The sequence below is a fragment of the Bufo bufo genome, chromosome 1 (genome assembly GCF_905171765.1).
Source record: "Bufo bufo chromosome 1, aBufBuf1.1, whole genome shotgun sequence".
NCBI lineage: Eukaryota > Metazoa > Chordata > Amphibia > Anura > Bufonidae > Bufo > Bufo bufo.
In genome coordinates, this window is record NC_053389.1 from 735,285,611 (window position 1) to 735,309,285 (window position 23,675).

Below are 23,675 nucleotides of genomic sequence, written 5' to 3' on the forward strand. Positions count from 1 at the left end.
TGCAATAAAGAATAAATTGTTACCCAACAGCTCCCATGCTGCTGCTCCGGTTCACCCAGCAGGGCTCTGTTTACCCGACTGCAGCGGTGACATCATATCGACAACATGTGACTGCTGTAGCCAATCACTGGCCTCAGCAATGCATAGAAGAGGTCAGTGATTGGCTGAAGTCAACATGTTTTCAATGTGGCATCACTGATACAGCCCGGTAAACAGAGCTCTGCCGGGAAAACTGGAGTGGTGGTAAAGGATCTGGTGAGTAAGTTATGATCTATCCTTTACTGCAGACGGATTGCACGTGCCCTCACTTTTTCTTGTGAAACCGAACAACTCATTTAAGGGGTTCCTTCAGTATACTTGTCAATAGTCCAGGTGCCCAACGACTACTGGTGCCCGTCTGCAGTAAAGGTTAGATCATAACTTACTCACCAGATCCTTTACCACCACTCCAGTTTTCCCGGCAGAGCTCTGTTTACCGGGCTGTAGTTTACAGAAACACCCCATATGTGGTTGTAAACTGCTGTACAGGCACACAGCATTGCGCAGAAGGAAAGGAACGCCATATGGTTTTTGGAAGGCAGATTTCACTGGGATAATTTTAGGGTGCCATGTCACATTTGAAGATCTCCTGATGCACCCCTAGAGAAGAAACAAAAAAAAAGACCCAATTTTGGAAACTACGGGATAAGGTGGCAGTTTTGTTGGTACTATTTTAGGGTACATATGATTTTTGTTTGCTCTATATTACACTTTTTGTGAGGGAAGGTAATAAAAAATAGCTGTTTTGGCACCGTTTAAATTTTTTGTTATTTACAGTGTTCATCTGACAGGTTAGATCATGTGGTATTTTTATATAGCAGGTTGTTACGGACACGACAATACCAAATATTTTTGGTTGTTTGTTTCAGTTTTACATAATAAAGCATTTTAGAAAAAAAAATTGCATATTCTGAAAGCCATTTTTTTTTTTTTTGGGGCAATGTCTTATGTAGGGGCTCATTTTTTTTGGTATGAGATGACGTTTTTTGTGATGTAGGGTGACATTATATCCTTTTTGAAACAAAAAAAATCATGTTTTAGTGTCTCCATATTCTTAGAGCCATAGTTTTTTCAGTTTTTGGGCGATTGTCTTAGGTAGGATATCATTTTTGCAGGATGAGATGACCTTTTGATTGGTACTATTTTGGGGTGCATATGACTTTTTGATCGCTTGCTATTACACTTTTTGTGACGTAAGGTGACAAAAAAATTGCTTTTTTTACACCGTTTTTATTTTATCTTTTTTATGGTGTACACCTGAGGGGTTAGGTCATGTGGTATTTTTATATAGCAGGTTGTAACAGATGCGGCAATACCTAATATGTCTACTTTTTTATTTATTTAAGTTTTACACAATAATATAATTTTTTAAACAAAAAAAAAAAATGATTTGGTCTCCATATTCTGAGAGCCATAGTTTTTTCAGTTTTTGGGCGATTGTCTTAGGTAGGATATTATTTTTGCGGGATGAGATGACGGTTTGATTGGCACTATTTTGGGGTGCATATGACTTTTTGATCGCTTGCTATTACACTTTTTGTGATGTAAGGTGACAAAAAAATGGCTTTTTTTACATCTTTTTTACGGTGTTCACCTGAGGGGTTAGGTCATGTGGTATTTTTTTAGAGCAGGCTGTTATGGATGCGGCGACACCTAATATGTCTATTTTTATTTATTTTTTAAACAAAAAAAAAAAGGTTTTAGTGTCTCCATAGTCTGAATGCCATAGTTTTTATTTTTTGGGGGGCGATTGATGAGGTGACGGTTAGATTGGTACTATTTTTTGGGGGCATACGCCTTTTTGATCGCTTGGTGTTGCACTGTTAGTGATATAAGGTAACAAAAAAATGATTTTTTTTAGCACCGTTTTTATTTTATTTTTTTGACGGTGTTAATCTGAGGGGTTAAGTCATGTGATATTTTTATAGAGCCGGTCGATACGGACACGGAGATACCTAATATGCCTGATTTTCTTTTTTTCCCTACTTTTTAAAAAAAAATTCTACTTTATTTTGGGAAAAGGACACTTTAATTTTTTAACTTTTTTTTCACTTTACTTTTTTGTCCCACTCTGGGACTTCAATTTTTGGGGGTCTGATCCCCTTTACAATGCATGATAATACTTCTGTATTGTCATGCATTGGCTGTAAGTGTATTGCACACTGTAATACACTTACAGCCTTCCTGCCTATGAGATCCAGGGGGCTGGATCTCACAGGCTGTCACGGAAGGCAGCCATGATGCCTAAAGGAAGGTATCGGGCTGCCTTCCCCGCCATCTGGTCCCTGTCACAGCAGTGCGAGGACCCGATGGCTGCTTCCTCCCTGCACGGACATTGCAGGTGCCGTGGGCAGCAGTGGTCCAGCTATCAGTGACTACCGCACCCCTGCCTTTGATCGGGTGCAGGAGCTGGGCATAAGTCATGGCGCTGGACATGAAGGGGTTAATATTGCATATGATGTAGTGGGAAGCGGGGAAAAATTGTGGTTAAAATGCAAAAAAAAAAGCAATTCTGCCACAGTTTTACAGGTTTTTTATTTACGACGTTCGATGTGCGATAAAACTGACCAGTTACTTTAATTCTACAGGTCAGTACGAATCCAGCAATATTTTATATATATATAGTTTTTCTTGCCTTTTAATAGTGCTAAAATAATTTAAAAAATTTCGTCGCCATATTTTGACCCCTATAACTTTTTGGTATTGATGTGTACGGAACTTTATGGGGGCTAATTTTTTGTGGGGTGATCCAAACTTTTTATTGATACCATTCTATGGTGTGTATGCGCAAATCGGCCATTTTGATGCTTTTTTCCGATTCGCTGTTTGCAGTATGGGGAAGATATTTTCATACTATGGGCGTTTTTGCACATGGCAATGCCCATGACCATGATGTGTATTTTTTCAATTTTTTTAGTTCTTTTATTTTTATTTTGGGGAAAGGGGGCTAGCACTAGCATTGTACTCTATAAGAAAATTGCTAGTTTCCTATGGAGCCCTATTAGAGCAAGGGCTCCATAGGAAATACTATGCAGCAGCCTCCTGTCATTCACAAAGACAGAGGCTGCTGCACACACGCTCCGACTCCTCCGATCGCCGCACAGGGGAGTTGGAGCATCACCAGAAGCGCGCGCTTCCGGTGTTTCCTGCGCTCAGATGCCATGGTCAGGATTGACCACGGCATCTGAGGGGTTAAATGTCCGCAATCGGCTTTACTGCGGGTTGCGGACATTAGCCGCGGGTGTCTGCTATAAGAAACAGCAGGTCACCCGCGGCTATGGCACCCGCTCCGCTCAAGAGCGGGTGCCATCTTTAAAGACCCGGCCAGTGCCATACTAGTACGGCGCTGGTCGGGAAAGGTTTAAGGTACATAAGAAGTTATGTAAATGTAGCCATTACCTGGTGGGCACTGGAACCTCCGTGACACCTCCAAGCATTAGAGACTGGACGAGTCGTACAAAAGCTACAAAAGGTTTTTCTAAGAAGTCTACTTCTCCAACCAAAACATTTGAAGCTTCTGCATCCCTGGGAAGTTTCTTCATAAACTTATTTCTCAGCTGGAAGAACAAAGAGGTACACTTACAAAGACAGTTTCAGCTGCTGAGAAATTAAATCTCAGCACTCTCTATAGTCTTCCCATTATCCCTCCCTGGGTGTAATCCCCTCATGTATACATATAGTAGAAATAGATTATTCAGATTTAGTGACTACATAACAGTAAATACAATTGACTTTTATTGTGCTCGAGTGACTGCTCAATACCTGGTCGGAGCTTGGCGTCTCAGCAATGTCATTCATACTCCTGCTCTGTGCATGACCTAGGGAGCAAAGCATATAAATAAGAGCCATCTTGTGTTCATATTTCAGCATCATAAATCATTTACTTTTCAAACAGTTTTTATTATCCCTATTATCCTCTATTATCCTAAGTAAAGTTACTTAGTTTGTGCAACATCCCACTACAGAGTAGCAGTACACTGCAAAGTGCAAAAGAATGTATTTCTCTGTAAAAAAAATTATTTTATTGTATATGAATGCACATGGTATTTAAATGCCACATACACAGCCACTACTAGATCGGGCTGGTGTCATCCTCTCTATATAGAGAAGGAAGAGGAACATTTTAGAGACGGGTTCAGCTCAGATTAAGACAGAAGTGAGAACAGATGCAAAATGTTAGAGCTGACAGTTCAGCCTGTCCTGGGCCCACATACTAGCCAGGGCAAGGCCAAAAAAGACCTTTATCTACTGGAAAAGCAGGTCAGATGAAAAGGGGGAGTGTATAATCAAAGTAATTGGAGAATTGCTGTTGTAAAAGGAACACTAGGTCTCCATTGCTCTGTGTTCAGGAATATTCTTCTGGTACCTGGACACACACTGCAAATGGCCATCTATGTGAGTACATTGCCCACATCCCACAGTGGAAGTGGGGACTTGCAACCTGTTCACAAAAGGTGCAGAATTTAGCCTGTTGTTTAGGGTCCACCGTGCTGCTTTGCTTTACAAGAAGTATTACACCCCATGCCTGAACACTTAATTACAAGTGAGCTAGAGAAGTGCAGTGTGAGGAAGACTAAAGAGACAACTGACCCTGTTTACAACCTCTGGAGCCATAAAACCTGTAACATCTGTGGAAAGCTAAGAATAGCCCTGATCTGTTTGTATTTGAATTCTTCAATAAAGAACTGTTCTTCTGCACAACTGCCTCCTCATTGCTTCCTGCACAGCTAAACTGTAAAATGTTGGCGTCACAAAACCGCACCCTGCCTTGCATCTCAAAACCTTCAACATCAAGTGCACCTCCACCATCATCAGGCAGAAGAATCCCGTAAAAAGAGAGTGTGCCCCAAAAGGAAATACAATGCATCCCTCCCATCACTTTATGAGCCCAAGGAACGTCAGAACAGTGAGTACTAGGGATGAGCGAACCCGAACTGTATAGTTCGGGTTTGTACCGAATTTTGGGGTGTCCGTGACACGGACCCGAACCCGAACATTTTCGTAAAAGTCCGGGTTCGGTGTTCGGCGCTTTCTTGGTGCTTTTTGAAAGGCTGCAAAGCAGCCAATCAACAAGCGTCATACTACTTGCCCCAAGAGGCCATCACAGCCTTGCCTACTATTGGCATGGCTGTGATTGGCCAGTGCAGCATGTGACCCAGCCTCTATATAAGCTTGGGTCACGTAGCGCTGCACGTCACTCTGCTGATTCAAGCATAGGGAGAGGTTGCTGCTGCGACGTTAGGGTGAGATTAGGCAGATTAACTCCAAAAGACTTAATTCAGTGATCGATCTCCAGCTGTGGATCATTGAAGTGCTGATATTGAATTGCTCACTTTTTTTAGGCTGCCCAGAGCGTTTTTATATCACTTTTTTTCTGGGGTGATCGGCGGCCATTTTGTGGCTTGTGGTGCGCCAGCACAAGCTACCACCAAGTGCATTTAACCATCAATAGTGTGGTTATTTTTTGCTATATCCTACATCAGGTGCAGGCTGAGCCTGTGTCACCCAAGTGCATTTAACCATCAACAGTGTGGTTATTTTTTGGCCATATACTACATCAGGTGCAGGCTGAGCCTGTGTCACCCAAGTGCATTTAACCATCAATAGTGTGGTTATTTTTTGGCCATATACTACATCAGGGGCAAGTTGAGCCTGTCACCCAGCGCCTAAAAAATAGCCCTGACATTTATATTCCTCCAAATCAGTACTGTTTTAGCTGGTCAAGTTATTTGTAGTGACCGTAAAAGCACAGTTTTTGTTCTGGGTTGAAAAAGTATTCCCAAATTTGCCATTTTCAAAATTAGTAGTTTCTGCTATATCAGGCCTACTTTAAATCTATCCCAAAAAGGGTATATTAGATTCAAGGTGCTGATAGTGTCATTCTGAAAAACTTAACACACACGCTACAGTGCAGATACAAGTCTAATTCTGTGATTAAAGGTATACCTGTCACACAGCGCCTAAAAAATAGCCCTGACATTTATATTCCTCCAAATCAGTACTGTTTTAGCTGGTCAAGTTATTTGTAGTGACCGTAAAAGCACTGTTTTTGTTCTGGGTTGAAAAACTATTCCCAAATTTGCCATTTTCAAAGTTAGTAGTTTCTGCTATATCAGGCCTACTTTAAATCTATCCCAAAAAGGGTATATTAGATTCAAGGTGCTGATAGTGTCATTCTGAAAAACTTAACACACACGCTACAGTGCAGATACAAGTCTAATTCTGTGATTAAAGGTATACCTGTCACACAGCGCCTAAAAAATAGCCCTGACATTTATATTCCTCCAAATCAGTACTGTTTTAGCTGGTCAAATTATTTGTAGTGACCGTAAAAGCACAGTTTTTGTTCTGGGTTGAAAAACTATTCCCAAATTTTCAATTTTCAAAATTGTGGTGAACGGGAACAATGAGGAAAACATCTAGTAAGGGACGCGGACGTGGACATGGTCATGGTGGTGTTAGTGGACCCTCTGGTGCTGGGAGAGGACGTGGCCGTTCTGCCACAGCCACACGTCCTAGTGTACCAACTACCTCAGGTCCCAGTAGCCGCCAGAATTTACAGGGATATTTGGTGGGGCCCAATGCCGTTCTAAGGATGGTAAGGCCTGAGCAGGTGCAGGCATTAGTCAATTGGGTGGCCGACAGTGCATCCAGCACGTTCACATTATCTCCCACCCAGTCTTCTGCAGAAAGCGCACAGATGGCGCATGAAAACCAAGCCCATCAGTCTGTCACATCACCCCCATGCATATCAGGGAAACTGTCTGAGCCTCAAGTTATGCAGCAGTCTCTTATGCTGTTTGAAGACTCTGCTGCCAGGGTTTCCCAAGGGCATCCACCTAGCCCTTCCCCAGGGGTGGAAGAGATAGAATGCACTAACGCACAACGACTTATGTTTCCTGATGATGAGGACATGGGAATACCACCTCAGCACGTCTCTGATGATGACGAAACACAGGTGCCAACTGCTGCGTCTTTCTGCAGTGTGCAGACTGAACAGGAGGTCAGGGATCAAGACTGGGTGGAAGACGATGCAGGGGACGATGAGGTCCTAGACCCCACATGGAATGAAGGTCGTGCCACTGACTTTCAGAGTTTGGAGGAAGAGGCAGTGGTGAGACCGAGCCAACAGCGTAGCAAAAGAGGGAGCAGTGGGCAAAATCAGAACACCCGCCGCCAAGAGACTCCGCCTGCTACTGACCGCCGTCATCTGGGACCGAGCACCCCAAAGGCAGCTTCAAGGAGTTCCCTGGCATGGCACTTCTTCAAACAATGTGCTGACGACAAGACCCGAGTGGTTTGCACGCTGTGCCATCAGAGCCTGAAGCGAGGCATTAACGTTCTGAACCTTAGCACAACCTGCATGACCAGGCACCTGCATGCAAAGCATGAACTGCAGTGGAGTAAACACCTTAAAAACAAGGAAGTCACTCAGGCTCCCCCTGCTACCTCTTCTGCTGCTGCCGCCTCGGCCTCTTCTGCTGCTGCCGCCGACCTCGGCCTCTTCTGCTGCTGCTGCCGCCGCCTCGGCCTCTTCCTCTGCCTCTGGAGAAACGTTGGCACCTGCCGCCCAGCAAACATGGGATGTACCACCAACACAACCACCTGCGTCACCAAGCATCTCAACCATGTCACACGGCAGCGTTCAGCTCTCCATCTCACAAACATTTGAAAGAAAGCGTAAATTCCCACCTAGCCACCCTCGATCCCTGGCCCTGAATGCCAGCATTTCTAAACTACTGGCCTATGAAATGCTGTCATTTAGGCTGGTGGACACAGACAGCTTCAAACAGCTCATGTCGCTTGCTGTCCCACAGTATGTTGTTCCCAGCCGCCACTACTTCTCCAAGAGAGCCGTGCCTTCCCTGCACAACCAAGTGTCCAATAAAATCAAGTGTGCACTGCACAACGCCATCTGTGGCAAGGTCCACCTAACCACAGATACGTGGACCAGTAAGCACGGCCAGGGACGCTATATCTCCCTAACTGCACACTGGGTAAATGTAGTGGCGGCTGGGCCCCAGGCGGAGAGCTGTTTGGCGCACGTCCTTCCGCCGCCAAGGATCGCAGGGCAACATTCTTTGCCTCCTGTCTCCTCCTCCTCCTACTCAGCTTCCTCCTCCTCTTCTTCCACCTGCTGATCCAGTCAGCCACACACCTTCACCACCAACTTCAGCACAGCCCGGGGTAAACGTCAGCCGGCCGTTCTGAAACTCATATGTTTGGGGGACAGGCCCCACACCGCACAGGAGTTGTGGCGGGGTATAGAACAACAGACCGACGAGTGGTTGCTGCCGGTGAGCCTCAAGCCCGGCCTGGTGGTGTGCGATAATGGGCGAAATCTCGTTGCAGCTCTGGGACTAGCCGGTTTGACGCACATCCCTTGCCTGGCGCATGTGCTGAATTTGGTGGTGCAGAAGTTCATTCGCAACTACCCCGACATGTCAGAGCTGCTGCATAAAGTGCGGGCCGTCTGTTCGCGCTTCCGGCGTTCACACCCTGCCGCTGCTCGCCTGTCTGCGCTACAGCGTAACTTTGGCCTTCCCGGTCACCGCCTCATATGCGACGTGCCCACCAGGTGGAACTCCACCTTGCACATGCTGGACAGACTGTGCGAGCAGCAGCAGGCCATAGTGGAGTTTCAGCTGCAGCACGCACGGGTCAGTCGCACTGCGGAACAGCACCACTTCACCACCAATGACTGGGCCTCCATGCGAGACCTGTGTGCCCTGTTGCGCTGTTTCGAGTACTCCACCAACATGGCCAGTGGCGATGACGCCGTTATCAGCGTTACAATACCACTTCTATGTCTCCTTGAGAAAACACTTAGGGCGATGATGGAAGAGGAGGTGGCCCAGGAGGAAGAGGAGGAAGAGGGGTCATTTTTAGCACTTTCAGGCCAGTCTCTTCGAAGTGACTCAGAGGGAGGTTTTTTTAAAACACCAGAGGCCAGGTACAAATGTGGCCAGACAGGGCCTACTACTGGAGGACGAGGAGGACGAGGATGAGGAGGAGGTGGAGGAGGATGAGGATGAAGCATGTTCACAGCGGGGTGGCACCCAAAGCAGCTCGGGCCCATCACTGGTGCGTGGCTGGGGGGAAACACAGGACGATGACGATACGCCTCCCACAGAGGACAGCTTGTCCTTACCTCTGGGCAGCCTGGCACACATGAGCGACTACATGCTGCAGTGCCTGCGCAACGACAGCAGAGTTGCCCACATTTTAACGTGTGCGGACTACTGGGTTGCCACCCTGCTGGATCCCCGGTACAAAGACAATGTGCCCACCTTACTTCCTACACTGGAGCGTAATAGGAAGATGCGCGAGTACAAGCGCACGTTGGTAGACGCGCTACTGAGAGCATTCCCAAATGTCACAGGGGAACCAGTGGAAGCCCAAGGCGAAGGCAGAGGAGGAGCAAGAGGTCGCCAACGCAGCTGTGTCACAGCCAGCTCCTCTGAGGGAAGGGTTAGCATGGCAGAGATGTGGAAAAGTTTTGTCACCACGCCACAGCTAACTGCACCACCACCTGATACGGAACGTGCTAGCAGGAGGCAACATTTCACTAACATGGTGGAACAGTACCTGTGCACACCCCTCCACGTACTGACTGATGGTTCGGCCCCATTCAACTTCTGGGTCTCCAAATTGTCCACGTGGCCAGAGCTAGCCTTTTATGCCTTGGAGGTGCTGGCCTGCCCGGCGGCCAGCGTTTTGTCTGAACGTGTATTCAGCACGGCAGGGGGCGTCATTACAGACAAACGCAGCCGCCTGTCTACAGCCAATGTGGACAAGCTGACGTTCATAAAAATGAACCAGGCATGGATCCCACAGGACCTGTCCATCCCTTGTGCAGATTAGACATTAACTACCTCCCCTTAACAATATATTATTCTACTCCAGGGCACTTCCTCATTCAATCCTATTTTTATTTTAATTTTACCATTATATTGCGGGGCAACCCAAAGTTGAATGAACCTCTCCTCTGTCTGGGTGCCGGGGCCTAAATATGTGACAGTGGCCTGTTCCAGTGGTGGGTGACGTGAAGCCTGATTCTCTGCTATAACATGAAGACTGATTCTGTGCTGACATGAAGCCAGATTCTCTGTTACGGGACCTCTCTCCTCTGCCTGGGTCTAAATATGTGACAGTGGCCTGTTCCAGTGGTGGGTGACATGAAGCCTGATTCTCTGCTATAACATGAAGACTGATTCTGTGCTGACATGAAGCCAGATTCTCTGTTACGGGACCTCTCTCCTCTGTCTGGGTGCCAGGGCCTAAATATGTGACAGTGGCCTGTTCCAGTGGTGAGTGACATGAAGCCTGATTCTCTGCTATAACATGAAGACTGATTCTGTGCTGACATGAAGCCAGATTCTCTGTTACGGGACCTCTCTCCTCTGTCTGGGTGCCAGGGCCTAAATGTGTGACAGTGGCCTCTTCCAGTGGTGGGTGACGTGAAGCCTGATTCTCTGCTATGACATGAAGACTGATTCTGTGCTGACATGAAGCCAGATTCTCTGTTACGGGACCTCTCTCCTCTGTCTGGATGCCGGGGCCTAAATATGTGACAGTGGCCTGTTCCAGTGGTGGGTGACGTGAAGCCTGATTCTCTGCTATGACATGAAGACTGATTCTGTGCTGACATGAAGCCAGATTCTCTGTTACGGGACCTCTCTCCTCTGTCTCGGTGCCGGGGCCTAAATATGTGACAGTGGCCTGTTCCAGTGGTGGGTGACGTGAAGCCTGATTCTCTGCTATGACATGAAGACTGATTCTGTGCTGACATGAAGCCAGATTCTCTGTTACGGGACCTCTCTCCTCTGTCTGGGTGCCTGGGCCTAAATATGTGACAGTGGCCTGTTCCAGTGGTGGGTGACGTGAAGCCTGATTCTCTGCTATGACATGAAGACTGATTCTGTGCTGACATGAAGCCAGATTCTCTGTTACGGGACCTCTCTCCTCTGTCTGGGTGCCGGGGCCTAAATATGTGACAGTGGCCTGTTCCAGTGGTGGGTGACGTGAAGCCTGATTCTCTGCTATGACATGAAGACTGATTCTCTGCTGACATGAAGCCAGATTCTCTGCTATGGCATGAAGAGACTGATTCTCTGCTGACATGAAGCCAGATTCTCTGCTATGGCATGAAGAGACTGATTCTCTTCTGACGTGAAGCCAGATTCTCTGCTATGGGACCTCTGTCCAATTGATATTGGTTAATTTATATATTTTTTATTTTTATTTTAATTCATTTCCCTATCCACATTTGTTTGCAGGGATTTACCTGCATGTTGCTGCCTTTTGCAGCCCTCTAGCTCTTGCCATTGACTTGGGGTTCGGGTTCGGGACGAAGTTCGGGTCGGGCCGAACTTCTCGAACCCGAACATTCAGGTGTTCGCTCAACCCTAGTGAGTACTGCTACTTCTATCCGGCCACACACTGATGCAATGCAACCCCCCGGCCCCCCCCCCCCTCCCCGTGGAATGCTGCATTTGGTTGAAAAATGTCACATTAAGATCATCCAGGGCAGGTAGATGATGTGGATGAAGGGAAAGAGGGAGGGTCAAATCTGAAGCTTTATTTGGTTTGTCACTACTGATCCACAGAAAGTCTAAGAAACCTATAAGGCATGCTCTAATCTGATTTACGAGGGTAAAAATATTCCTCTTGACCCAAAGTGACAATCAGACTGCATCTCCATTCAGTGGTAGACTAGGCAATAAAAAATCCAAAGGTACTGTAGCTGAGTTCAATGAATATAAACTACATCCAACTGGTGCATATGTAATACCCCGGAGTGGTATTACCATTTCTGCACTCTGCTACTGTATCTAATAGTTAACATTAATGTCATCTTTGTATTTATTTCCAGGTCCTTCATCACTGTGCATTTCTATTATTGTCATGCAACAGTTTTCTACATGTAATATGCCTGGTTCACCAGCAGGTGGCAGCATATATGGCAGATAGATACTTAGAGAGAATGGAACTCACTATTCCATTCTCCCCCCTTTGAGCAGAAGTGGGCCAGCCCTGCTTCCTACGAGAAGGGATGGTGCCTATAACAGCCAGTGCAGGCTAAAGCTATGCTTGCCATGGAAGCAGACGTATGGAAGCAGTAGCAAGGGGAAAGAAGATATAGCAGCAAGGGGGAATTGTTCTCTGGCTGGAGCAGGAGCCACCATAGGGAAGTAGCTTGAAGAACACCCGGACTCCATGCTAATTTGCTTTACTGAGTGTCAGGAGGAGGACAACAGCCGAAAGCACCCCAATCCAAGGATACCAGAACCGACCAAAAGTCCAGTAACCAGACCCAAGCAGAGTTTAGCACAGCAGAGAAAAAGAACTCATAGTTGTCAAGCAAGTCTGTCCACCCAGCAGAGAAAGAGAGAAAGCAGAGACATCAAGTTTACCTGCCATTTTTTGCCAAAGCCTTCTGGAACCAAGAAAAAGCCTGAAAATTGTTTGGATGCAAGTTTACCCAAGTAAAGCTGCTGTTGAGCTTCATCAAGGTCTGGATTCAATTTATTCTTCTTCCCCTAACTCAACTCCCTTTATTTGCTTCGGATCCTAAGTCTGGGGTCCCGCTATATCCTGGTAGGAGCACCGTGACATAGGCCACACCACATCACTCGGTATTCCACTAAACCTGGGACGCGATAGTGCCCTTGGCGGCGGCACTTTGTGTAACACCCCAGAGTGGTATTACCACTCCTGCACCCTGCTACTGTCTTTATTGGTCTAACAAAATGTAATCTTATGCATTTATTTCCAGGTCCTCCACACTGTGCATTCCTAATCTGCTTGCAACTGTTATGTTCATGTAATGTGCCAGGTGGCTGCAAACACGGCAGAGCTGAACTTTCCCTATCCATTCTAACCCGCCCCCCTCCCTTCTTCCCTCTGGAGAGAAGTGGGCTAGTCCTACTTCCTGCAGGAAGGGTGGGGACCAGTTAGTTCAGTTTAGGTCTTCCCTAGATATGGGAAGGGTGTGTAGACGCATGTCTCTGCTAGATGTGTCCACGCCAACCAAAGCACCCCAAGATCTGCTGGTCATGGAGGCCAAACCTTGAAGCCTCAGGAGCCAGGAGGAAAGTTCCCTGGCATAACCTAGAGTCAGACTACAGAGAAGAAGTGCAGCATACAGAAGAAGCAGAGTTATACAGCCAGCCTGTCAGTACTGCGGATTCAGAGAGAAACAGACATAGCAGTGTGGAGTTTGCCTACCAGTTTCATGCTAAAGCCTGCTGGGACCAAGACAAAGCCTGTAAACGGTTTTGGAGAACGTTTATGCAAAGTAAAGCTGCCATTGAACTTCATCTCAAGGTCTGGACTCAAGTTATTCTTTTATCCCTTAATTATTCCCCCTATTTATTCTTCGGAGCCAAAGCCTGGAGTCCAGCTGTATCCAGGTAGGAGCACCATGACACATATAGACATTTTAGGCCGCACTACACCACTCGGCATACCTAAACCTGGGACGCAAAATATATAGAGGGCCCTGGGGGGAGGCAGACGTTGCATTTGCACATACAACAACACATCTTGAAGGAAAATAAACTAAATGTAACAATAATAAAATGGAAAATTGGACATCAAAATGCTGCTCACATAAGCTGCCCGACAGCTCTTGGGCAGGAGCTTTTCTCCCATGGGAACAAAGGACTGGCCTGTTAAAATCCAACATGCTTGAACTTATTTCCTCAGACATCTTTTCGGGAAGGTTGGGCGACCCTCACATTAGATAGTTGGTTGGTCCCACCTAAGTTGGCAGGTTTTAATGTATATGGGAACTTTTAGGTGGAAATGTTCCTTACAAGGTTAGCATTGTGCCTTAAGAACTCCTTAACATGAGCTCTATCCAGAACATTATCCCATACATTATATACACAACACATATAACATAGTAGAGGAAACCTACGCAATCTTCCATAGTTAGTACTCTGTCTCATTCTCAAATCCTCTGTAGACCGATGGAGGTGATTACCAGCAGGAACACCTGGGGCAGGAATTCGATCTGCAAGAGTTGAAAAAACATCATACAGTGATAATATAGAATCTGTGACATCATTTATAGTTGTTTTTTCAACAAAACACAATACCAGAGTCATAACTCTGCTTTCCTTCACAGGAGCAAAGACTCATTATGCTACCATAACCCTATATCTAATCACCCTAGCCAAGGCAGAGTGTCCTGTTGGAGCTCCACCTGGCACCTAGCACTTGGTGCAGTGGCAATTAACAAATTTTACTCCAACAGGGACACGACACTTGATGGTTACAGTCACAGTAGGCTTACCAGGAACAGAGTCTATTAAAAGCACAAACCCTGGCCATTACTAGTAGAAACAGAAAAGTCCCTGGATACACAGCATATTGATTATTATGGCCAATAAGTGAGGGCACAAAGCGTTTTGTTTGTTGGGCACCATGGGTTGGCACTGTCTCAGCCTTTGGTTATACAATGATCAGGCCGCAGGGGCAACACGTGATGCTACGGTGGGCCGATAGGGTAGTAGTAGTTCATTTACTCACGGTTAGAAGAGCCTCCCTGGGCTGGCGTACAGTGATGGGGAAGACAGCACTAAATCCTCCGGGGCACTCTCTATTGCAGGGAACACCAGCCAGATGGAAGTTGAGGTTCCCTTGATGGTGTAGGTGTTTAAGGTGCCTTGGTGGCTGGGCCCCTATGTTCATGATGCCAGCACCGTAATGTGCAAATGTTGAGTGTTGTAGTGGAAATGATGAGGAGGCAGTTGTAATCAAACAGTTGAACATTTACTGAATCAATTGTCTTCAGGTAGTCAGTACAGATAAAGTTCATTTGTATGGCATGAGTGATGACTCAGAAATAGGTTCAGTAGTATTCTTTTTATCAGGTTTAGGCAATTATCAGTTGAGGAGTTCTCTAGTACTTTAGCTTTACAGGCGAAGAATAATTGGATTTACTTTAAGTCCACTTTCAATAGCACTCAGGGCGTTTCTCCCTTGTGGCAGGCAAACTCTCTGCGACATTATTGGCAGGATGCTCTCCTGAAGTATTCAGGTTCACTATATCCCAGAAGGCTTCTAGTGAATAAGGACAACTTGGTGCCTTGGTCATCCGGCTGTGTTTAGGAACTTGGAAAGTTACTCTTCGTCACTTGTGCTTGTGAAGTCCATAGGCCAGATTCAGCTCTAACCTTCACTAGGCTAGCTTTATATTTAGATGTAGACTTACTGTCCAGTGCTAAGCTGCTGTAACTACTCTTAGTTTGTCCTCTCCAGGATTGATCAGGTCCCGGAGGAAAGAAATTGCAGCTACATAGTGGCCTGTTTCTCTCCTCCATACACTTGCTTTCCTCTCTCATTACAATACACTACTACACTGGAATGCTCTGAGCTAGACACACCCCAAGCTATATAAATGAGTGGAACCAGCACCACCTAGGGGCAAATGAGTGTAATGACATTGCCAGCCTGATAGTAGGAAATACCATACATTGCAAATACATTTGATAAATAGGCAGATGTTTAAAGTGTCCCTTTTACACACACATATGTGGGGCGCTGCATACACCACTGCTAAAAGATAAGCCGTCCTTGACGTTTGCATTGATAGAAGCTGTGGATCTCTACGCTGTCACCTGAAATACACCAAATATGCTCCACACACACAAATATGCATATATTCATTGCAATGTACTATTATGACACTTTGATAACCTCCTGTAATAAAAAGGGTTATGCACAACAATACCGATTAGGCAATTTATCACATATACATTTTGCATATTTCACATTTTCAAGTTAATTCAGGTGCATAAAGGTTTTGCATATTATTGCACAAGATAGCATAAAGGAATAATGGGCGTTGTTCTTCTTCTTTACTTGATGGGGACAAAATGGGCGGTGATCTCACATTTGGGGCAATGCAGTCTATGACATAGTCCTGAGACAAAGTCCATCCCTGATTTGGGGTATAAATAATTTTTAATCCAAAGGGTTAAAGTGCAAAGGTTTTTTATTTATAAGAGGCTGTGCGTTGCTTCGGATAAGGCACAGAAAAGTCTTTCTGGGTACACTTCTTTGAACATTGCATAACATTTTTGACTTAAAGTCCCAGACAACCTGAGAAGGGGGTAAAAAGGGAAATAAAAGGCACAATACAAGGTGCAACTGAGGTTTTCTGAATTGTGGAGTCCATAGTAGAGTCCTTCAAAAGGTCGGAGGGCTCTGAAATGTCTTAGGGGAAACTGCCACTGAAACTGTAGAACATAAGAGTTTGTCTGATAGCAATGTCTCTGGCTCCATTTTAATATTGGCCAACCGTCCTACTTACGGATATGGGTCTTCAATTAATGTAGGATTTCTTTTTCCTGAGAGTCCCATACCTCTGATTCTGCTGCAGTTGGGTCCGGACGTTGTCAGGGTCTGGACTCCTGGGAGGCATTCCTCTGCCCAGGAGGTATCTGGCCAATGAAGCAGTGGACAAAGGGGTCTTGGGGAGTTTCGCGAGGACGTCCAAAGGAACCTGAGATGGAGTCGGTGTCCAATAAGAATGTTGGCGGGAAACCAATTCCTTCTAGGCATCCCAATGGGCTTTGTCCGGCTCTTCTACTAGGGAGATGGTACGGCTTGCGAGTGCTCTGGCCCGTATAAAATTCTTGGTTTCCTCTTTGGAGATCACTACAGCCCTGGGGTAAGCTCCTCCTCTCTCACCCTCTCCAGACATGTAAATTCGTGGTAGGTTTGCCGTCATGGTACCAGCCTCAGATGGGGATCGCTCTGCTTTTGCGTGACCAGCTGCGCGGATTTCCGCCAGTAAGCTCTGGTGTGCTCGAAACTGAGGGTCTGTGAGCTGCTCCCAAGCGCAGGGGGTGTCAAAGGACGACCTTTTAATAGCCCCCATTTCGGTTCTGCTTTTTCTCCGGCCATGCTGCTGGTTCTCTTTCTCTCTCACCGCGTCCATCTTCTTGGCGCGCTCAGAGTCTACTGACGTGTTCAGCGTGCGCACGTACGTCACACTCTTCTGGTGCGGGACCCTTCCCCTTGGGTCCGCTTTGCATAGGGGGGGAGTCGGTATTTTTGGGACGATACAACAGAGGTGGGAGGCACATTATTAATTACTTTGCATGAAGGTGTGGCACAATAGATTTTCCCACTCTGAAGGGGGTGTAGCTCAAAGTAATGGCACAGCAAATTAATCAAGAAGGCCTCCGGTGGCCATTTTAGGTTCAAGAACGACAGTCTATTCACTGACAGCAAACAGTGATAGCGACACAAAAATATGCAATTTCTCCACTTTTGACACTGTGATTTTGTAGCAAGTAACTTGTATAGTATGCCCCTGTAATTTTCAAGTGATTTAAACAATTCTCCAGTTCAATAAAGATGTTTAAAGTTTACACTGTGTCAAAGCACATACAAAGTTTCTCAAGTAAACAAGTGGGGCTTATTCTCATAAGGCGCAGAGGATTTTGTATCCTTTGTGACGCCAAAATTAATGTAATGATCAGGCTGCAGGGGCAACACGTGACTCTACGGTGGGCCGATTGGGTAGTAGTAGTTAATTTACTCAAGGTTAGCAGAGCCTCCCTGTGCCGGCGTACAGTGATGGGGAAGATAGCACTAAATCCTCCGGGGCACTCTTTATTTTTTTCCGGCTGTGTCCAGTAACTTGGAAAGTTACTCTTGGTCACTTGTGCTTGTGAAGTCCATAGGCCAGACTCAGCTCTAACCTTCACTAGGCTAACTTTATATTTAGACGTAGACTTACTGTCCAGTGCTAAGCTGCTGTAACTACTCCTAGTTTGTCCTCTCCAGGATTGATCCGGTCCCGGAGGAAAGAAATTTCAGCTACATAGTGGATAAAGCCTGTTTCTCTCCTCCATACATTTGCTTTCCTCTCTAGCACCACCTAGGAGCGAATAGGTGTAATGACATTGCCAGCCTGATAGTAGGAAATACCATACATTGCAAATACATAAAAAATATAGGCAGATGTTTAAAGTGTCCCTTTTACACACATATGTGGGACACTGCAGTTATAACAGCAGTATTCTCTTGAGCCAACACAACAAATGAAACATGGCCAAGTTAACTATGGGCAGCAGCATCTTGTACCTATTGAAAAAATCTTAGTCACTTGATAACTGTTGCTGTTTTCCAGCTTTCTGGTCCAGTTATGGGAACCAGAGACCTGGAACGCTGGGTCAGGGGCAGGTGATTACAATTTTTTTCAAAAGGTACATGCTGCTACTGACAGATAAAAATTTCCCAAAGTTGAGAAACCCCATTTAAGGGGTTGTGGTTCAGAGTTGAAGGTTTGGTTCAACCAGCCCCTTACATTTAGGAATGTTATAGTTTCTAAACTATCTGTGAAAGCAAATATATTTCTACAACATTCTAGCCAAAAACTAACTTTGTAGTTGACATAAATAGCTACAATAGAAGAGAAAAACAATAGCCTGGTAAGGGAAATTATTTCAAATCATATACATTTCTAAAACTGCATATAGCCTCACTAGTGATGAAATCCATCTTTATCGTAGCATATAAATCCCTCCTCACTTCCTCCAATCCCCCTAATGTTGACATAAAAACATAAAAAGACCTCTGGTTATAAAAGCTAGACCAGCTATGGTCAAATAGTTGTGTGCAACCTATAGGAAGACCTCAAAGCAGGAGCAGTAGCTCTTGAAACTAGACCACCAGGCTGTTTCGTTGTTGACTTAGTGGCAGAAAAACAGTATATTTGTAGGTTCACTTGGATTGTCATCACTTTTAGTGTTTTAAGACTCATGGGGTACATTTATCAAAACTGGTGTAAAGGAAAACTGTCATTGCTGCCCATAGCAACAATCAGATTTCACCTTTCATTTTTCAGAGCTACTTTGGAAAATGAAATATGGAATCTGATTGGTTGCTATGGGCATCTAAGACAGTTTTCCTTTACACTAGTTTTTATCAAATCTGTCCCAGTGTCTAGATATACTCTATGGGACATATGAGGTTTGACCAGCACTATTAGCCAGTGCGGGTAACACACACTGTGGTGACTTAAGTGCACTCTAGTATAGAGAAAGAGAGACTGAAATAGGAGCTTGGTTATGTATAAAGCAGGCATGGAAGACATGATTGTCAAGAAATTGCAAACTACTGAATTACAAAACTGTGGGGGATCAGGGAATCTAATACAGTGGTGCCCTTTGTGTGCCACATGTACTAGTCCCTGGTTTTATAGTGGATCACCTAACTCAACAACAAGTTGATCCAGTATTACAAAAGTTTGCCCACCTTTGAGCTACATAACCATATTCTATGAGTCTTGGTGTTTAATTAGTGGTTACCTTCCCTATAGAAAAATATTAAATAGAAAAGTTGGAAGCAGAGATCTGCTTTGAAGTGTTTGCGAAGAACTTCATCAACTTACTGGTACTGGAGGAGACAGACTTTCCAATGTCAGCCAAAGACCTGTGAATGGGTTTCTTGGTTTGGTGTCTATGTTTTCTTAATAGAACATAACTAATTTTGTCCCTGAGGTCAGGGTTGAGCATCCCATCTTCTACCTGCTTCTCAATGATGTCATCTGTAAAACATGATGTTAGTATGTAATCATCAGCAAAGATTTGACTTGAAATGACTTTTTAGTTGTTCTAATAATGGTAACCTATATGTGGCAAAATGTATTTTACCTATGATCTGTGGGAGGGAATAGCCATCTAAATCAAGCAACACCGTTCCAGTCTGGAGACATGTCCGTAGCTCAAACAGGCTGTGTAGGGACAAAGTGGATACGTGTGGTTTACTCCACCTCTCCCCTCCCTCTTCTACTTTTTCTTCAAATTTTATCCACCTGATTAAAGCAACAAAATAATAATCATCATCATCATAACACAATTAAGTCTATAAGCATTCAGAATATCATTGAAAAGTTAATTTATATAAATAATTCAATTCAAAAAGTGAAACTCATACAGTATATTCTATAGATTCATTAAACACAGAGTGATCTATTTCAAGCGTTTATTTATTTTATTGTTGATTATTATGGCTTACAGCTAATGAAAACCCAAAAGTTAGTAACTCATAAAATTAGAATATTATATAACACCAATTAAAATATAAACGCAAAAACACAAATGCAATAGCACTCTGCAACCAGCACTCTGCCCTGCCTCTATGCTGGATGTTGAATGAGGCGATGTGCACCTGCATACAGGGTTGTGCTGACTGAATCCCCCACATTTTTTCTTTGTAGTTTATATTGGAGGCGTGGCGATCTCCATGCAGTCATGCACACCTGACCAGCTAGTCTGCCCTGGAGGCTGGTTTTAAAGTCAGTATAAAACTGAGTCTACTTTTACAGCGCCTACCAATAGCCATTTGGCTCCAGGAGAAGTATATGGTGGGCTCAGCATGCATGTTGGTACTTGCATCCCTGGATCCGATGAAAGCTGTCACGGCACTGGACGGGTTAAAAGCAGAGTGTGCCTGGCGTGCATGCTGTACCTGCGCTCCCTGGACTTTGTGTGGCTATCATGGCCTATAAACAGGTAGGAACTAGTGTTAGGGACCACTCATAGAGGCGACCTTGACGTGGTGAGTGGCTTATTATGCTTTGGCCAAAATGTACACCAATGCCTCATTCAACATCCAGCATAGAGGCAGGGCGGAGTGCTGGTTGCAGAGTGCTATTGCATTTGTGTTTTTGCATTTGTATGTGTATTTCGTCATAGCGATGTGCACCTGCATACAGGGTTGTGCTGACTGAATCCCCCACCAATTAAAATATATATATTTTTAAGGCTAGTTTCACACTAGTTTTTGGGAGTAAGGAAGAGCCTGCAGGTTCTCTCTGCACCGCCATTGCCAGAAGCTACATGAATGCCGTCCAACCCCATTAACTTTAATACCTTTCCCTGGGTATAGCAGAAGCCATATCAATACAACTGGGAGAGGCAGATAACCAGTGTAGGCATCTCACTAGTAAATCGCCTGTATATCAGTATATCGCATTGAGGGCAACAGAGACGAGGAGCAACTGATGTTCTATTGAAGTGAATACAGCAGCTGAAGATGCTTCTGTGGTATGTAGACTCATGGCAGCTTGACAGAACGACAATATTATGATCTGAGAATATGTGTTTCCCTGATAAATGAATAAACGTAATTTATTAATAATTATCTGTACATGAAACTCTCAACATAAAATAACACTTATAAAAGCAAGACTAGAAAACATGGTCTAGCAAATAAAAATAAAGAAAAAGAACTTTAAAGAATGTAAATATCTTACATTTCTTCCCGCTAAGCTAATCCTGCTCAGTTTGTTTTCCTCTTCCTTGATTTACTAAAAGTTGCGTGACTTGTATTATGGATTATAGCTAGCACAAGGGGAGGCTTGAAGAAACTCTCTTAAGTGTTTCATTTTCTCAGCAAAAAATTATTCTTAAGCAGATGTACAATCAAACGCGCGTCGTAATCCTAATCTTCCTAAACCTTTCAGGCCTGCCATGTCTCTGTATTTACAGTTTATGCTGCCCTAGGCATGTTTAGTGCTCATGCCCCCCTATTATTTCTCCTATAGCTGCCTATTGACTTGAGGGTATACATAAATTGATTGCATAAAATGATTATGACCATGCAGTAAGAAACACAGTTGAAATTGCACTTGGTTTTACAGTGAATGCTGTGGTTTTGTGATGTAGTTAATGGCCATGCATTTATGTTACATTTTTCACCTGGAAAAAATTCATGGCAAATAACCACATCACAAAATCACAGCAAACACGGTAAAACTGGGTGCGATTTTAAGTACCTTTTTAATGCTATTTTGATGGTGGGGTCAAAAACATGTTATCCAAATACACCCTTACACTGCTGCTAGTAAAATATAGAATTAATGTCTGAAGGTATCTTCAGCAAGTCTAAAGACATAAACTGTGTGCTGTCCGTATAAAAATGCATCCATGTTTACAGCATGGAGCACAAACTAGTTTAACATCACTTATCCGAATATCTGATTGTGCTTTTACTCTTGCTTTGTTTATGGGCACCTTTACTGTGTGGCCACTGTCTTTTTTTTGTTATATTGAGGAGCTTTACTATTTTTGTGTCGGTGTGTGGATAATGAATTGTCTGCTGTGTGACAGGAAGAGAAAATCCTCTCTGCTAGTTGGCAATGTACATATGGGCCATGTTTTGGCTTCACCTTTCTTCCCATCTGACTGCTCTGGTGTTTCCTTATCACTTCCTAGGGGCCTAACTCTTACACTACCATCCTGAATAGATGACTGTTACTTTAGCTGTAGGTAAGCAGTTTGAGGGATAACTATCCTTGTAGCTAAAATAGTGATATGGAGACTTCACTAAAGTGAAAGAATCAACACAAATGATTTGTTTTCTCTGTGAAGTGCCACCCCCTCCCTCCTGACACCCTGGGCACATGCCGTTATGTGCCTTGTTGTAAATATACCGTATTTTTCGCCCTATAAGACGCACTCCCCCCCCCAAAAGTGGGGGGAAAATAGCAGTGCGTCTTATGGGGTGAATGCTGCGACCGTCCGGGGGAATATGCTGAGAGGGAGGAGGGGCTGGGGGCCGGCATCTGTTTCTGTAATGGCAGCGGGGCCCGGTGCAGTCACTATATTCTACTACACCGGCCCCCGCTCTCTGTAGTATATGGTAATCATATATAACTTGTGGCTATTGTTTAAAGTATTCCAATCATCTTAAATCTAGCGCTGTACTACTTACAACTAACTTCTTGGCAGTCAGGAGGCCGGGCGGACGGGCGCTCATAGCGTAGCTCACTACGTCACTGCGCCTGCGCCGCCCACTTTATGAATGAAGCAGGCTGCACAGGCACAGTGAGCGTAGTGAGCTACGCTACGAGTGCCCGTCCGCCTGGCCTCCTGACTGCCAAGAAGTTAGTTGTAAGTAGTACAGCACTAGATTTAAGATGATTGGAATACTTTAAACAATAGCCACAAGTTAGATATGATTACCATATACTACAGAGAGCGGGGGCCGGTGTAGTAGAATACAGTGACTGCACCGGGCCCCGCTGCCATTACAGAAACAGATGCCGGCCCCCATTCACTACACAGGGACACTGTTATGGGGGCTCTGTGGATGACACATAAGATGCTATATATGTGTCATCCACAGATGCCCCCCTAACAGTGCCATCCACAGATGCCCCCACAATGATCCCCCATAACAGTGCCATCCACATATGCCCCATAACAGTGCCATCCACATATGCCCCCATAACAGTGCCATCCACAGATGCCCCCATAACAGTGCCATCCACAGATGCCCCCATAACAGTGCCATCCACAGATGCCACATAACAGTGCCATCCACAGCTGCCCCCACAATAATCCCCCATAACAGTGCCATCCACATATGCCCCCATAGCAGTGCCACCCACATATGCCCCCATAACAGTGCCATCCACAGATGCCCCCATAACAGTGCCATCCACAGATCCCCATAATAGTGTCATCCACAGACAACCATTACGGTAGTTCAAAACCCACCAAAAGCACACCTTTTGGTTCAAAATATTTTTTTTCTTATTTTCCTCCTCAAAATCCCAGGTGCGTCTTATAGGCAGGTGCGTCTTATAGGGCGAAAAATATGGT

The 23,675-nt window shown here is 45.0% G+C and overlaps 1 protein-coding gene across 1 annotated transcript in view; it reads right to left on the reverse strand.

The window, feature by feature from the left end:
* SLC4A5 (solute carrier family 4 member 5) overlaps positions 1 to 23,675 on the reverse strand; it is a 122,821-nt gene that overhangs the window by 58,021 nt on the left and 41,125 nt on the right. The window contains exons 4-8 of the mRNA XM_040415793.1: positions 19,719 to 19,879; positions 19,457 to 19,612; positions 13,964 to 14,059; positions 3,802 to 3,857; positions 3,439 to 3,596 (exon numbers count right to left, since the gene is read on the reverse strand). Of these exons, the coding sequence (XP_040271727.1) occupies positions 3,439 to 3,596; positions 3,802 to 3,857; positions 13,964 to 14,059; positions 19,457 to 19,612; positions 19,719 to 19,879 (627 nt within the window). The remainder of the gene's footprint in view (positions 1 to 3,438; positions 3,597 to 3,801; positions 3,858 to 13,963; positions 14,060 to 19,456; positions 19,613 to 19,718; positions 19,880 to 23,675) is intronic.